The 16,583-nt window shown below is 41.8% G+C and overlaps 1 protein-coding gene across 1 annotated transcript; it reads right to left on the bottom strand.

Moving 5' to 3' along the window:
• Positions 1-707: 707 nt before the first annotated feature.
• LOC311058739 (arylsulfatase I) lies at positions 708-4,724 on the bottom strand. The gene is made up of 3 exons (XM_084076207.1): positions 4,344-4,724; positions 2,748-3,080; positions 708-1,980 (listed from the first exon to the last, which is right to left on the bottom strand). The coding sequence occupies exons 1-3, from the start codon at positions 4,634-4,636 to the stop codon at positions 894-896; spliced, it is 1,713 nt and encodes a 570-aa protein (XP_083932333.1). The 5' UTR covers positions 4,637-4,724; the 3' UTR covers positions 708-893.
• Between the last annotated feature and the right edge of the window lie 11,859 nt (positions 4,725-16,583).

Raw genomic sequence — 16,583 nt, 5'->3', positions numbered from 1 at the left:
AAGCCAGTTGGAGAATTAACTATTTACAACCTGACATCCCTATTTTGAGCACATAGGTGAAACAAATTAAAATAATTATTCAGAAATTCTTTTAAGTGAAGTTGAAAATATTTCAATGGGGCTTAAGTAGTTAATTCTCGATACAACAGGTTGCACCTTGCAACCACTTGCAGCCACTTGCAGATTGCTACAGAATCCCAAATGCAGAATGCTGAATTCACCTCTTAGTATCGCCTCAGCTCGTTTCAGTTGGAACCTCAAGGGAGGTGATACCAACAACAAGTACCAGGTACCACAACATTTGCCTGATTGGACACCGAAAAAGGCGTGTAGAGTCGAGTTGAGTAGCATACGATGGACAAGCGACAATATGAGGACTGATACTCATAAACAGTCCTTTTAAATGAATGGGTTGTTGAAATGAATAGGTGTTTTCTGGATTTATTTTCTTTCCAGGGCAGGGGCAGTGTAGTGTACAGTATGCAGGAGTATATCCAGTACAGTATAGCCCTCAAGAGTAAAGTAATAAGGTGACATTTGACTAAATCAAGCCCTGTGGGAGTCTTCATCTCTGTGGAGATCAATTCATCACACTGTGTGTGTGTGTGTGTGTGTGTGTGTGTGTGTGTGTGTGTGTGTGTGTGTGTGTGTGTGTGTGTGTGTGTGTGTGTGTGTGTGTGTGTGTGTGTGTGTGTGTGTGTGGAAGCGGTGTCCAGGTTAGCATGGCTGCAGGACAGCCACTGAGTCAGCTTGTTCAGACTGTCTGTGTGTTTGTTGGTCAAACTTGTCTATTGCCGTCTGTCTGCTCATTCATCTGCCGTTCTGTGTGTGTCTCTCTCTCTTCATCTCTGTGTGGCTCTCTCTAGGTCCATTAATCTTGCTTTCTGTAGTTGTTAAAAGAACAAGGCATTCCTCTGTAGACGTGAGCCCACTTTTTTGAAGAGGGCTTTTAATTTACACACTTTACAAGGTCTCACTTTTCGCTTCCTCTCCCCTCTCCCGTCCACCTCTGCGCTGTGCTCGACCTCACCATCCAGCCCCAGCCAGGGACCCCACACCCCTCCATGGAGCTGAGGGTCTGCCATGGGGTCATCCGGTGGATTCCTGGATGCCACAGCTGTCTGGTTGTATTCTGCCAGCCTGGTCAGCAAATGTTTGACCACCTCTGGCCTCGTCTCCACCAAGTTGGATCTCTCGTAGGGGTCAGAGGTGAGGTTGAACAGCCAGACCGACTTCCCCCACTGCTCCCGGTGCTTCTCTAACACCTGCAACCTTTCCGGACCTTCGGGCAGCATCTGCGGGGGGACCCAGTCTCCATCACCAACATGGCCTGTGAGGAGCTTCCATTCCCCGGCCCGGATAGCCGCCTTCACTGCCGTGTTCCAGATCCCAAAGCCATCGAGTTCCCGTGCCTTGCGGTCAGGCTCCCCGGTCCGCCTGGAGCTCGCATCAATGTTGAAGAGGATTTCCGTGCGAGGGCAGGGGAGCCCCTGGCTGATGGCCGCCCACACGTCATGGCCGTCGAGGCCAGGGTGAGGCTGCGGGACACCGGCCAGCCCCAGCAGGGTAGGGAACCAGTCAGAGATGTGGATCAGTGCCCTGCTGATGACACTCCTCCTCTCAAGGAGGGGACTGTGGACAAATCCGACAGCTCGCACCCCCCCTTCCCAGTAGGTCCCCTTGCCCCCTCTCAAGGGCCAGTTGCTGCCTCCAGACAGCGGCTGTCCCCCATTGTCAGATGAGTATATCAGGACAGAGTTCTGGTAGAGGTCCCTGGCGCGGAGCTCCTGGACCACTTCTCCAACCCCTTGGTCCAGACAGCTTAGCATGGCGGCAAAGTGACGCCTCGGACGGTTGTCCAGATATTCATAGCGTTGCAGGAAGTGGTCAGGTGCCTGCAGGGGAGTATGGACGGCCTGGAGAGACAGGTACAGGAAGAGCGGTTTGCTGGGGTCATGGCTCCTCAGGATCTGTTTCACCCTGTGTGGAGAAAGAGGTGACACTGGGAAGTTAATCAGATCAACATAGTAAAATCTTCAGTGTTAATTTAGAGAGTGTACAAATGGAACCAAAATGGAGCCGTAAGGGTCCATTTCGTTACATGTGTACACTCTATGAGTTGCAAATGGATAAATGAACACTGAGGATTTTATTGTGTTTCATTTTGGGTTTAATTTGAATGAGTTTGAATAAAATTACCTAACTGGTGTCCTGACATGTTGAGCTCATTGTCTATGACTCATGATTTTATTAATTTAAATACAAAGACAAACTAGAAAAGTGCTCAAGTGCCATTGTGTCATGGTCAAAGCGCAATATATCCTCACATTTTATTATTGCTGCTACGCTACAAGGCTGTGTTGAAGAACCAAAACCAAAGAATTGTAGGCTACTCTTATGTACTGTCTTGTATACAAGATGTAACAATAAAAATCTTAAAAACCCAAACAGGCTTTTCATAATAGAAATTTGGGCACTCTCGGGGAGACCGGGATTTAAAAAATATACAGATTGTAGCTGGAAACACGGATTGATTTGGAAGTTCTAGACAGAAACTAATATCTAATAAATGCATAACGGGGAGAATGGTGGCTGAAGATGTGAATACACGGTAAAATCCTCACTTTTAAAGTCCAAGAGTTAAATTGACACTGAGGATTTTACAGTGTAGTGTAGACAATGACGTACTGGTGCCAGTATGGTCCTTTAACCTTCCTTCTGGTGTTATTGGTGTGACTGCGGCTTACCGTTCTATGTAGAGCAGAGTAGAGTAGTTGCCACTCATCTCCCAGGCAGGCCTCTCTCCATCATGTAGGTCAAAGCCACAGGCCTCTGCTCCGTCACAGCTCTGGTAGGAGAAGTGGTCTCCGCTGCCGGTCAGCGTACCGAGGAAACTGTGGAAACCGCGGCCCGTGGGGAGGCAGCCCGGTCGACAGAAGCCCAGGTGCCACTTGCCCACCATGTGGGTTGCGTAGCCAGCTTGTGCCAGACGTTCGGGAAGGGTGGGCGTGTCTGGGGGCAGGCACAGCGGTTGGCGTGGGCGGATGATGGAGTGCTGGAGGCCCATGTGAATCTGGTAGCTATAGCTCAGCGCAGGGCAGTGGGAGTATAGAGAGAGGAAGGTTTTTACTCAAGTGGTTTCAAGAATCGTCTGACTTGAAATACAGGTCTGTCTTTATCAAAAGCGGCAACACCTGCCTACATGTATAAACTGTACCGTAAAAGTGCCATAATGAAGTTTATAGCTGTCTTTAGATTTAGTGTATATTCATCTAATAAATTCAGAGGTATTTCTAGATGTAGATAAAATAAACAATGAATCAATTGTTTCTGCTTATTTATGTATATCCACATACATATTACTGTAGGCCTTTGAAAATAAATTACGTTATTCTGCGTTAAGACTGCAATAATAAAAGGTAATAATAATAATAATAATAATAATAATAAGGTAGTCTGTAAATTCAAACCATTGAATGACTAGGATGTCAGTTTGAGTTATAATACTGAAGTCACTGTAGGCTGATGGAAAACACCAGTGGTGTAAAGTAACCTACATGTACTCATGTACATAAGTAGGTTGAGGTATTTTTACTTACTTCAGTATTTACAATTTTCAACACTTTTACTTCTACCCCACTATACATCTCAGAGGAAAATATTGTACTTTTACTCCACTACAATTATATGAAAACTTTAGTTACTTCTTTGTAGATTTTGAATATTATTATATACAAAACACACTAATAGGGATGTCCGATATTATCGGCCTCCCGATATTATCGGCCGATATTAGCATAAAAATTGATATCGGGAAAATATCGGTATCGGTTTTTTTTTTGCTTTATAAATAAGTTACAGGAGTTCGTACTGTATATGGTGTGTGTGATATGAAATTTGAGCTTACCCTAATCACAATAATCCCCGCATATATCGGTATCGGTTGATATCGGTATCGGTAATTAAGAGTTGGACAATATCGGTATATCGGTTATCGGTAAAAAAGCCAATATCGGACAACCCTACACACTAACCACTTCAGCTCTTGAAAATAGGAGATCTACTGTACAAGCTCACAATGCGTCGCTTGTAGCTAGCCAGATCTCTTTTTCAAAAGATTTTTGTTTACATTTTGAACTTGTGAAATGGGACATTCTGCACAATGAGTACTGTTACTTTTGGCACTTTAAGTATATTTTGATGGCAATACTTTTGTACTTTTACTCAAGTACATTTTGAATACGGGACTTCTAGCTGTAACAGAGTATATCTACATTGCAGTATTGATACTTTTACTTAAGTAAAACATGTAAGTACTTCTTCCATCACAGGAAAACACTCACCGTCCAGTCATGAGTTGACTGCGAGAGGGTGAGCAGATAGGCTGGACGTAATAATTTTCCAGTTTAACCCCCTCTCCTGCCAACTGGTCCAACACAGGGGTGTGGATGTCAGAGCCATGGTAGCCAACATCTCCATAGCCCTGGTCATCCACCATGATGAAGATGAGGTGTGGGGGCCTGGGCTTTGGAGGACACCCAGAGCCAGAGACATCACCTGGAGATGCACGCAGGCAGCCGAAGCAACACAAGAGGAGGATCGGTGGGTAGGTAGAGTGGAGAACTCCCCTCATCATCTCTGGCACTGCTGAGAAGCACTTGCCTATACTTATATACTGTACTGTACGTCCAATTCTGGGTAAAGCTCCTCTGCTTTGTGCTGCACGGCCAGAGGATCTGGAAGTGGCGTGGGTGGTGGTCTTTTTCTCAGGTATTTCTTGGTTGTGTGAGAATGGCGCTGAGCCGGTGCCAACCTCTGTGGTGGGCGGAGAAACGTTGTCTTGTCACTGAGATGGGCAAGAAGCTGGTAGTGAAGCTGTGTGTGTGTGTGTGTGTGTGTGTGTGTGTGTGTGTGTGTGTGTGTGTGTGTGTGTGTGTGTGTGTGTGTGTGTGTGTGTGTGTGTGTGTGTGTGTGTGTGTGTGTGTGTGTGTGTGTGTGTATGTGTGAGGCTGCCGCTTCGTAGTACTCAGCTGCCACATTCCTTTTCCCCTACAGACGCCTGGAATGTCTGGGAAAAGGTGGACGACTGGAACACACAAACACACACACGTGCAGGCACACACAGAAGTCTACAGAGTCCACCCAATACATATAGCCCCTTTCCTTCTCCTATAAATCTCAACAAAACAGTTGATAACACTTACAAAGCTATAAGCTCACCCTCAGACACGTTATGAACCAATCGGAACAACGGTTTTGGTCTTACGGTTTACACACACAACTGTGAGCAAAAATCAATGTCCATTATCCCTTAATAGGTCTGTAGTTATTCCAAATAATGTGGGCCTTGAAAGCTCAGAACGTCAATACGTCTGCATGAGACTTAATTTCAACCATGGGAATATTGATTGTTTTATTTACATTTACAGTTACATTTCAGTATACAAGGATGGAGGAGGAGATTGATGTACATAATGGACACAGTAAAAGGACAGGAGAAGGATGTAGAGCGAGAGAGAGAGAGAGAGAGAGAGAGAGAGAGAGAGAGAGAGAGAGAGAGAGAGCAGTGCATACCCATAATAATGCATTTCAGAGCAACACTGGACATGAAACGCAATCTCTCCACGTTAATGTAATAGTAATCAAAATCAAATGCATGGGGAATAAGAGCACTCCAATTGTGTAAAATGAGGTTGAAGTGGCATGATGACACAACGAGATAATCTTGTATTCAGTAACAATTTCAATGAATCACTTGGAATCTAACAACTATCCTGAACCCAACCCAATCTATAGCTGTTGTGTTACAGGAACACTTCAACTCTCCACTATGTCACTATGACAGTACCATTTCTGTCTACTTGCTATGTGCCTAGGCTGTGAATAGCTTGAAAATGTACCTGCCAATTACCTAATCGTCAGGGATTTTCAAACTAATAGAAACTGCACCATTTCCCTTTCTGGACCATTAGCATGCTAAATAAGTAGCTAAAGGTTGCATCAATAATAATAAAAAAAAAGGGTGCATTATTTAATTTCTCCAAAGATGACAGTATGATCAAGTCACAAAAACAGCCTATCTGTCTGCTACCACTACTTCTGCTGTTACACTGGTAGACCTTTACTGTGATTCTTAGTAGATCAGGTGGCTACTACTACTACTACTCCTACCATTACTTCTGCTATCACGTTACAGCTATTGCTGCTGTGACCGCGAGTCTGCGACTTCTATTACAGCAAACAAGTGTATTTCTTTCTATTGAGAGATATCATACTTTTTATTATTTCATAATGGAAACCAAACACTACACAAGCCACAAGGCTTTTATAACTTGATACATCTCAATTAAAAGAGGCAGACGAGTACAATTAGAGCCGATACGGAGGCAGTGTGACCAGCTGGGCCGAGGGTGAGCATCCGGTCTTGTGTTGTGTTATGAGAGTGGCTATCGACCCTGCGGCTCTTATAGCATCCACATCACAACCGTCCCCTTCCCATAAGGCCGAGGGGAAATCGATGCCTCTGAAGGGAGTCCATTTCCTACATTAGAGCGCGTAGAAGCAAACTCATGTTGCTTTCACCCCTGTGGGAAATTTCACAGGCTTTTTCCTCACGATTGAGTGTGGCACAAAAAAAGGTAGGTGAAGTGGAGGTGGTGAGAGCCTGAGGTGGGGGGGCTGGGTTGGGTTGCAGTAGGGAAGATAACTGGGTTAACCACATTTTGGGCATGTCATAATAGGCAAACATTCGGCAAAAATGGGCAAACATTCAGCAAAAATAGGTGAACGTTCGGTGAAAATAGCAGATCTACTGCTATTGACAGATCTACTGTTGATGTACAAAAGTGGTTAAGTGGTCAAGGTGGGCTAAACAAGTGACACTAGAAAATGGACATTGTAATGAAAAGTGGGATAGGCGAGTATGTGAGGAGATAGAGAAATGAAGATCAAGATTGACAGAGCTATGGAAAGAGAGATGGGATATATGATGATTGAGTATAACATATACAAAGTGGCATAAAAGGAGAAGTCACTTTGTCTTGCTGTCAGTGTGTATTTGGCTGTAGCCATCAGCTAGCATCAGGGAGGCAGTAGAGAGACATGACATGAGCTCTCAAAAGTAAAATCCTCAGTGTCAATTTAACTAATTTAAGCGTGCATGTACAAATGCATTTGTAACCATTTGGTTACATTTGTACACGCTCAGTCTCTGTGAGTACACATGAGAAGGAGATAAACAGTGAAACGACAGGAGAGAGAGAGAGAGAGAGAGAGAGAGAGAGAGACTGCAGTCTTAGCTCTTCTGTACATACTGAGCCTATAGGCACAAATAACATAGATGCCTGCAGTGTCAGAGAAAACCTATGCTCCTCACGTTCCTCTAAAACATAATGTGCCTGTCTGTCTGTCAGTCGGCTAGTGATCCTGATAGGAGATATCTGAAGATATCACATGAAACCCTTTTGACTATAAAACGAGGACATGGGACAGTCGGCTAACCTGGGTGGAAAGAAGAAACATATAGTTCTCCACACAACGACTGGCTCACCATGTGTGTCTATGACCGGTGTGATCTGTAGGATCTCTCTGTGCGTGCGTGCGTGCGTGCGTGCGTGCGTGCGTGCGTGCGTGCGTGCGTGCGTGCGTGCATGCGTGTGTGTGTGTGTGTGTGTGTGTGTGTGTGTTTTTTCTCCAGGTTCTCCATGACAGAGCCACTGCCACTCCAGTAACCTCCAAGATAACAGCAGCGGTATAGAGTAGAGTAGAGGTACTGCAGGTGTGATTTATTCATGATGACGGCTAAGTGACTCACTCGATCTGGTGCGTCTCTGCTAGGCCTAGGCTGGAGCTCTGTGACGGAGGATGTGTGCGTGAAGAAGGAAAAGCTCAGGAATTATGTGTGCATCAAGATCACAATATGGTCCTAGATAAAGGTTCATTTTATTTGTCAATTACACGCTTACATATGACAAAGTCTGGATAGCCGAAACGATTGTCCTACCCATCACTTTTGCACATGCTTATACATAACCAGCAGTAAGTTCACTAGATTTAGGCTACTGGAATGACATTTATTAAAACCACTTAACTTAAAAAGAATGAAAAGCCATATTTGAAAGCCCATTTCTGGATTTTGAAGATAAAATGGCTCACATTGATTCTTACGATGTGCTAATGGAATATATTGTCTTGGCAGATTCTGGGTCCCTAGGATTTAAAATGGAGGTCAATTTTGCTTAGAAACTAAGAATTAAAATGTGAACCTGATAGCTGGCCCTGCACCAAGAAATAAGATGTTGGCATTGGTTAAATTAAATCAACTCAAGCAAATCCAGTGGGATCTAAATGGTGCCTTGAGTACTACCATACTCATACTCTAATTTATTTTTTAGAAATTTGCATTGCTCCATAATATACATTAAAAAGTAACAGTGAAGATAAGCTACTGTATAAATCCTAGTGTTGATTTATCCATTTGTAACTCCAAGAAGGCAGAGACTCTCTCTGAGTTAAATTAACACTGATGATTTTACTGTGTAGGTGGTAAATGTGTCAAATTTTGTGAGCCAAAATCAGGCGCATAGTCTTGCCAATGGTATTTATACCAGCCCAGTCAGAGTGCTACCAGTATGTTAGGATTCTGAAATCTTCTGTATTTTTGTCATTAAATGACTCAGGTCTCCAACAAATCTCCATTATACATTATTAACACTTAAACCCAGGATTTGATTGTGCAGTCCCTGAGTTTCTGGAGGAGATTATAGTCCTTCTGCCTCAGGGCTAGTAAGGGTCCATTTGGTTACATTTGTACACTCTCAGAGATACATTATAGGACCACTTCACCCATTTTACCCATTCACCATTTTAACCCATTAAGACCTGAGGCCAATTCTAAAAACGCCTTCTAAATTCTAACAGTTTTCTGAAAAACTTATGTTACTATATCAGTGGTGCTCAAAACGTCTTCATGTCAAGGACCCCCAAAATTATGTATTTGGTATTTGGCCAGGGACCCCCAATCTCAAAATATTGTTTTCCAGGGACCACCAGAAGCAAAGATTTGAGATAAAAAAAAACAAATGGATGAAGTTCTCCTTTAACACTGAGGATTTTATTGTGTAAATGGAAATGAATGTACAAAGTGTATGAAATTTACATTTTAGGTATTTGTTCAAATATAAAAATGGACCTTCATGTCAACTTTTACACTGTCAGGGTGCATTACACCGGGCTTTGCTATGTTGAAGTTCAAGCACAACAATGCTTTGACAGGACACACAGTGCTGCTGACAGCTTATGGCTGTTGCTGGAATCACAAATGAAAGGTTATGGGATGACCCTAAAACCCTTGTGCACACTGATCCTCACAGACATTTGCAACCCCAGACCTAAAGTTCATCATAGTCATTCGAAAGACTTTCACAAAGTCCACCAACCTGGAAAACCTTTATCTAACCTTCCCTTTCTACCCAAGATACTTAAGAAAGCTATCAACCAATCAGTTATAGTATGTGACTATCTAGCAATAATTTATTTCAGAATTTTCAGTCAGCACATCAGTGCAAAGAGACAGAACTGGTGAAAGTTACAAAGAACCTCATAATATTAAAAAAAAAACGTTTCTTCCGAAGTAGAAAAACAGACCAACATTTACACAACACAGACAGTGATTCTAAGTACTTGTCAACTCATAAACATTTGAGCTGCTCAATTTGACAACAATAATGTCTATTAGAGCCATACCTGATTGATGACCGGATTGCGAGTCAACCACATAATCGCAATGTAGATTGCATCTGGAGAACTGTGTTAAATGTCCTTCAGCCTCTTTGCCCTGTCTACACAGTGCTGTCCAAATAAAAGAGCAAAAAAAAGGAAATTATTGAACAATGTGACACGCACGCACGCACGCACGCACGCGCGCACGCACGCACACACACACACACACACACACACACACACACACACACACACACACACACACACACACAAATTGATGTTCTGTGGCTGCAGTGGTGTAAAGTACATTTACCCAAGTACTGTACTTAAGTACAATTTTGAGGTATTTGTACGTTAACTAGATTTTTGAAGGCCGCTATTTACTTAAGTAAGACATGTGAGCAATACTTTTTACACCACTGCACAAGTGTATTCTGATGTTCTGTGGTTGAGGGCCTGGTGTCACTCCCTGGTGTATAGTGGTGCCTGCAGACTGGAGCTCTGTGGTTATTCATCAGACACTGCCCAGTGAGCCATAGTCGAATATTAGACGTCCGTTTTTTTAAGACCTAAATTAGCTGGTCTAGAATCGGTCTATAATGTAGACCGAATTTAGCCGACTGAATTTAAAGCATTATTCCATAAATATCGATTAAAAAAACAACTGTAAGTTGCATAACTGATCACCAATTATTGGACAAAAACAATTTGAATAGCCATTGATCATTATACAGTATAGTTTAAATTTAGCCAAGATTTAGACGTTTAAATCAAAACCATATATAAACGTCTACATTTAGACCAGTTTTAAACCATGACATTTATTTTATTTTTTAGACATGTTTTTGAAAAAGGGTTTTATTAGGACGCTAACAGTATGTTTAGAAGTGATAATATCTCACTATTATCGCTTAAATAATGGCAGTTTGCATTAATGGTGATAGGCCAGTAATGCAAATAGTCCTTTCAAATATATTTCTATAACGGCAGTTCGCACTATTTGCGGTCGAGGACAGCCTAAATCAAAATAAACTCGACGTGACTGCACACTGCATACAATTAAACGTTATTTTAAAAACACTGATTTGTGTATCAATGGTGATTGTGCAGAATTAACAGTCAACCTGTGAATATAAGTACAATGTCAGTCTGTGTGAGACAGTCTGTGAATAATATTTTATTTTATTTTAGGCAGCTATCTCCTCTGTGCCTTAATTGTCTGAAATTGCACCCTTCTACCATAATGGTATTAATTTAATTATTCTACCATATGAATCTGTCAATCATATTTATTAATGTAATTCACATTTTCACCGTTTATTCTCAGTAAAATATTTGATATGTCAAAAATATGTAGGTATTTTTTTTTACTTTACTGGAGTATTTGCAATTTTCAGTACTTTTACTTCTCATCCATTACATCTCAGAGGCAAATATCATAATTTTACTCCACCACAATTATTTGAAAACTTTATACTAGTTAGGCCTACTTTGTAGATTTTGATTATTATCACTAAAGATACATTAACCACTTCAGCCCTATAAACATTGCCGCCATTTGAAAATAGCAGATCTACAAGCTCACAATGCGTTGCCACGCAACGCGTTGTGAGCTTGTAGATCTGCTCAGTGTCCACTCTTCGTTACGTCACCGCCCACGCCCATCGCAGGTGGCTTTGCGGGTGAGATCAAAGCCAGAGCGCCAGCAGCGTTTAGCCCCGCCTCACCGCCACACACACACACACACACACACACACACACACACACACACACACACACACACACACACACACACACACACACAGAGCGGCAAATACGAACGAGCGTTTGTGACGCAGCTCTGTTTAAATGTTTGGACGTAGAAAAGAGTGTTAAAAAGTTAACTAAACCACTCATAATGTAACATTATTCCACACGGACGTCGTGTAGAGTTAACAATGTTAACCAGGGAGGTGGAACAAGCTGTTAAAACGCTAAAACAAGACAATTATCTCCAAGCAGGTGAGTTTTTTTTTTATGGAATTGCGAGTAATTTCACAATTGCAACTAGTAGGATGTGTGAAGTGAATATATAATATGTGTTTTATTGAGCTGTGTTTTATTAGGCAAAACAATGTAAAACATCACAATTACATTTATAATACTTTGTCTAAAAGGCCTTGTTTTTTTCCATTGAGGTCCTTGGTATTCATTTCATGACAGGCCTAGTCAGTGCTGGAAAGTAACCGAGTACATGTACTCAATTACTGTAGGCTACTTTGAGTACAATTTTGAGATATATATATATATATTTTTACTTTACTCGAGTATTTCCAATTTGCAGTACGTTTACTTCTACTCCACTACATCTCAGAAATAAATATTGTACTTTTACTCCACTACAATTGTTTGAAAACTTTAGTTACTAGTTACTTTGTAGATTTTGATTATTATTACAAAACCTACAGTAACCACTTAAGCCCTATATATATATATATTTCGACCATTTGAAAATAGCAGATCTACAAGCTCACAATGCGTTGCGGTGCGAGGCATTGTGAGCTTGTAGATCTGCTCATACAGTAGCAGACCGCTTTGCGGTCAGATCAAAGGGACGGTGTTTGCCGCCTCGCGCGCTCGCGCTCTCTCTCTCTCTCTCTCTCACACACACACACAGCAGAAAACACGACGTTTAATTGCTTCGAAGTAAAAAGACAGTTTAAAAGTGAACTTTAACAACTCCTAATGTAACATTAGTCCACATGGACATGGTTATGGGTAAAGTTATCAGTTTTTATTAGGCTGGTGAAGAGCAGGCTGTTTAAAACACAAGTGAATGAATTCTCCATCCAGACAAACAGGTGAGCAGTGATTCTCAACCATTTTAATCTCAAGGACCCCCAGTTTGACATGCATTAGGCTACGGACCCCCATTTAATGGCATTTCTATCTCTGGGACCCCACAACTGTAAAATCTATGTTAATGTAACTCTGAGAGTGTACAAATGGAACCAAATGGACCCTAAAGGGTCCATTTGGTTCCATTTGTACACTCTCAGAGTTACAGATACATTTGTACACTCTCAGAGTTACAGATACATTTGTACACTCAGTTACAGACCCATAAGGGTTAATTTGGTTACATTTGTACACTCAGTTGCAGACCCATAAGGGTCCATTTGGTTACATTTGTACACTGTCAGAGTTACAGACCCATAAGGGTCCATTTGTTCCTAATCTATCATTTAGCGGGGGACCCCCTGGAACTCCCTCAAGGACCCCTGGGGGTCCCCGGACCCCACTTTGAGAACCAATACACTAGGCTGTGTATGTTGTGACTGTTGCTCTCGCTCACTTGAATTAATTCTTTCTTTCTTTCTTTCTTTCTTTCTTTCTTTCTTTCTTTCTTTCTTTCTTTCTTTCTTTCTCTCTTTCTTTGTTTCTCAGAGTGGAGACACAGACTGTGCTGAGGGTGTTCTTGTGCCCTAAATGCCCAGAAGACTGAGGTTCTCACAGTAGAACATCCAGCTCTAATGACTACACAGAGGTTATCTGGTGAAGCTACCTGAGTATTCTCTGTGAGTTTTTATTTTTTTCTTTACTTGTACATATATATATAATATTTCCAAATTGCAGTACTTTTACTTTACTCCACTACATCTAAGAGACAACTATTGTACTTTTACTCCACTACTATTTGCAAACTTAAGTTACTAGTTACTTTGTAGATTTTGATTATTACTAAACATATATTAAACACTTCAGCCATTTCGGCCTTTTGAAAATGGCAGATCTACAAGCTCACAATGCGTCGTGATGCGACACATTGTGAGCTTGTGGATCTGCTATTTTCAAAAGATTTGTATCCATTTGAAAACTTGTGAAACAGGACATTGTGCATAATGAGTACTTCTACTTTTGGGACCCATTAAGACCTGAAGCCGATTCTACATGTCACCTAAATCCCTATTCTATAATATTCTGAAAAATGTATGTTTCTATATCAGTGGTGCTCAATCTGTTTCATGTCAAGGACCCCCAAAATTAAAGATTTTGAGATGGGGGTCCGTGGCCAAATACATATAATATATGTATTTGGCCACGGACCCCCATCTCAAAATATTTTGTTCCAGGGGGTCCCAGAAGCAAAGATTTGATTTAAAAATGTTCGCTTTAAAAAATATATATATTCAAAGATTTGCACACATTTTCACGATTTTTCAAAAATAGCAGATATACAAGCTCATAGCGCGGCACTCAGTGCCGTGCTATGAGCTTGTAGATCTGCTATTTTTGAATAGCCAAAGTGTAAAATAAAGCTTTTTAGCTCAAATCTAAAAATGGTACAGATGCGTTCCAGGTTTTAAAGGGTTTTAAAGTGCATTTTGATGCCAACACCTTGTGGTGTGACACACACACACACACACACACACACACACACACACACACACACACACACACACACACACACACACACACACACACACACACACACACACACACACACACACACACACACACACACACACAACACACAGAGACAGCTGAGTCAAATGACTAATTGACATCACCAGCTGGTTTGGAAGTGACAGATCAATTGTGTTGCAATGTTTCCTCTGTGTGCATAATTACATTTTTGCCAGACCCAGGGGGTCGGCCTACATGAGGCTTTGTCGGTCGGTCTGTCCCTCTTTTCCTCTGCACACACGTCATGCGAAGCCATCCAGATCTCAACCACTAGGGGTCTGGCAGTACCAGGTCTCCTGGTTCCCTTGTTAAAGCAACACACAAGGACTAAAAGGGTTTTAAATATGTTTATTGAGGCTGTTGACCCTGTGAGGAAGTTAAATGATGTGTGGGTCACGTGTCTCTCCTCTGCAGAGCTGGTAGGGTAATCCTGTTGATCGGGAAAGGGCTGTAGAGCGTTGGTTCTCAGAGTGGGGTCCGGGGACCCCCAGGGGTCCTTGGGGGGGTTCCAGGGGGTCCCCAGCAAAATGTGTTGATATAGAATCACAATAATTTTATTTGTAACCACTTTAACCTTTTATACTTTGGCTATTTTAGAAAAATCGTGAATATTTGTGCAAATCTTTGAATACAATATTTTTTAAAGCAAACATTTGTAACTCAAATCTTTGCTTAGTTCTGGGGGTCCCTGGAACAAAATATTTTGAGATGGGGGCCCGCTGCCAAATACATATCATTTTGGGGGTCCTTGACATGAAAAAGTTTGAGAACCACTGCTGTAGAGGAGGAGGAGGGATGTTCATATTTGTATCATGTTTTGTCTTTTTATAATTTGTGAATGAACTGGGCCTGTGTGTGACATATAGTGGGATCTGTTTGGAAATTCCTTTATGATTAAGAGTCATTGTGTAGATAACATAATAGTTGAGTTAACCCATTCAATCCGGGAACGCATCTGTGTCATTTTAAGATTTATTTGGCTATTCAAAAACAGCAGATGTACAAGGTCATAGCGTGGCACCGAGTGCCGCGCTATGACCTTGTAGATCTGCTATTTTTGAAAAAGAAATTGTGAAAATTTGTCAAATCTTTGAATGATTATGTATTTTTTTGAAAAGCGAAAAGTCAAATCTTTGCTTCTGGGGGGTCCCTGGAACAACACGTTTTGAGATGGGGGTCCGCGGCCAAATACATATAATCTTGCGGGTCCTTGAGAACCACTGATATAGAAACATAGATTTTTCAAAAAACTGTTAGGATTTAGAAGACATTTATTCTACAAATGTCTTCCAGGTTTTAAAGGGTTTTAAAGTGCATTTTGATGCCAACACCTTGTGGTGTGTGTACACGCACGCACGCACGCACGCACGCACGCACACACACACACACACACACACACACACACACACACACACACACACACACACACACACACACACACACACACACACACACACACACACACACACACAGCTGAGTCAAATGACTGATTGACATCACCAGCTGGTTTGGAAATGACAGATAAATTGTGTTGCAATGTTTCCTCTGTGTGCATAATTACATTTTTAAAGCAACACACAAGGACTAAAAGGGTTTTAAATATGTTTATTGAGGCTGTTGACCCTGTGAGGAAGTTAAATGATGTGTGGGTCACGTGTCTCTCCTCTGCAGAGCTGGTAGGGTAATCCTGTTGATTGGGAAAGGGCTGTAGAGCGTTGGTTCTCAAAGTGGGGTCCGGGGACCCCCAGGGGTCCTTGGGGGGGTTCCAGGGGGTCCCCAGCAAAATGTGTTAACATAGAATCACAATCATTTTATTTGTAACCACGTTAACCTTTTATACTTTGGCTATTTTAGAAAAATCGTGAATATTTGTGCAAATCTTTGAATATAATATTTTTTAAAGCAAACATTTGTAACTCAAATCTTTGCTTCTGGGGGTCCCTGGAACAAAATATTTTGAGATGGGGGTCCGCGGCCAAATACATATCATTTTGGGGGTCCTTGACATGAAAAAGTTTGAGAACCACTGCTGTAGAGGAGGAGGAGGGATGTTCATATTTGTATCATGTTTTGTCTTTTTATAATGTGTGAATGAACTTGGCCTGTGTGTGACATATAGTGGGATCTGTTTGGAAATTCCTTTATGATTAAGAGTCATTGTGTTGATAACATAATAGTTGAGTTAACCCATTCAATCCGGGAACACATCTGTGTCATTTTGAGATTTATTTGGCTATTCAAAAACAGCAGATCTACAAGCTCATAGCGCGGCACCGAGTGCCGCGGTTAAAATTATCAAAATTACAAGTTCTGTCTGGCCCTGAGGGTGGACTAGATCTTATAAAGTGGTATCAGGCAGCTGCACAATAGGCTCTATGCACAGCAGCCATATTGGGAATGAATTCGGCCCTTTCCTT

Source organism: Gymnoscopelus microlampas (genome assembly GCF_963454915.1).
Source record: "Gymnoscopelus microlampas genome assembly, chromosome: 13".
NCBI classification, from domain to species: domain Eukaryota; kingdom Metazoa; phylum Chordata; class Actinopteri; order Myctophiformes; family Myctophidae; genus Gymnoscopelus; species Gymnoscopelus microlampas.
This window is presented reverse-complemented; position numbering and strand designations above follow the sequence as displayed.

Bases quoted from the DNA above. Each gene is read 5' to 3' on its own strand.
- LOC311058739 (XM_084076207.1), bottom strand. From the start codon at position 4,636: ATGATGAGGGGAGTTCTCCACTCTACCTACCCACCGATCCTCCTCTTG. The intron at 3,081-4,343 runs GTGAGTGTTTTC...GCTGAGCTATAG, and splicing joins AGTCAACTCATGACTGGACG to CTACCAGATTCACATGGGCC. The intron at 1,981-2,747 runs GTAAGCCGCAGT...TTCTCCACACAG, and splicing joins ACTCTGCTCTACATAGAACG to GGTGAAACAGATCCTGAGGA.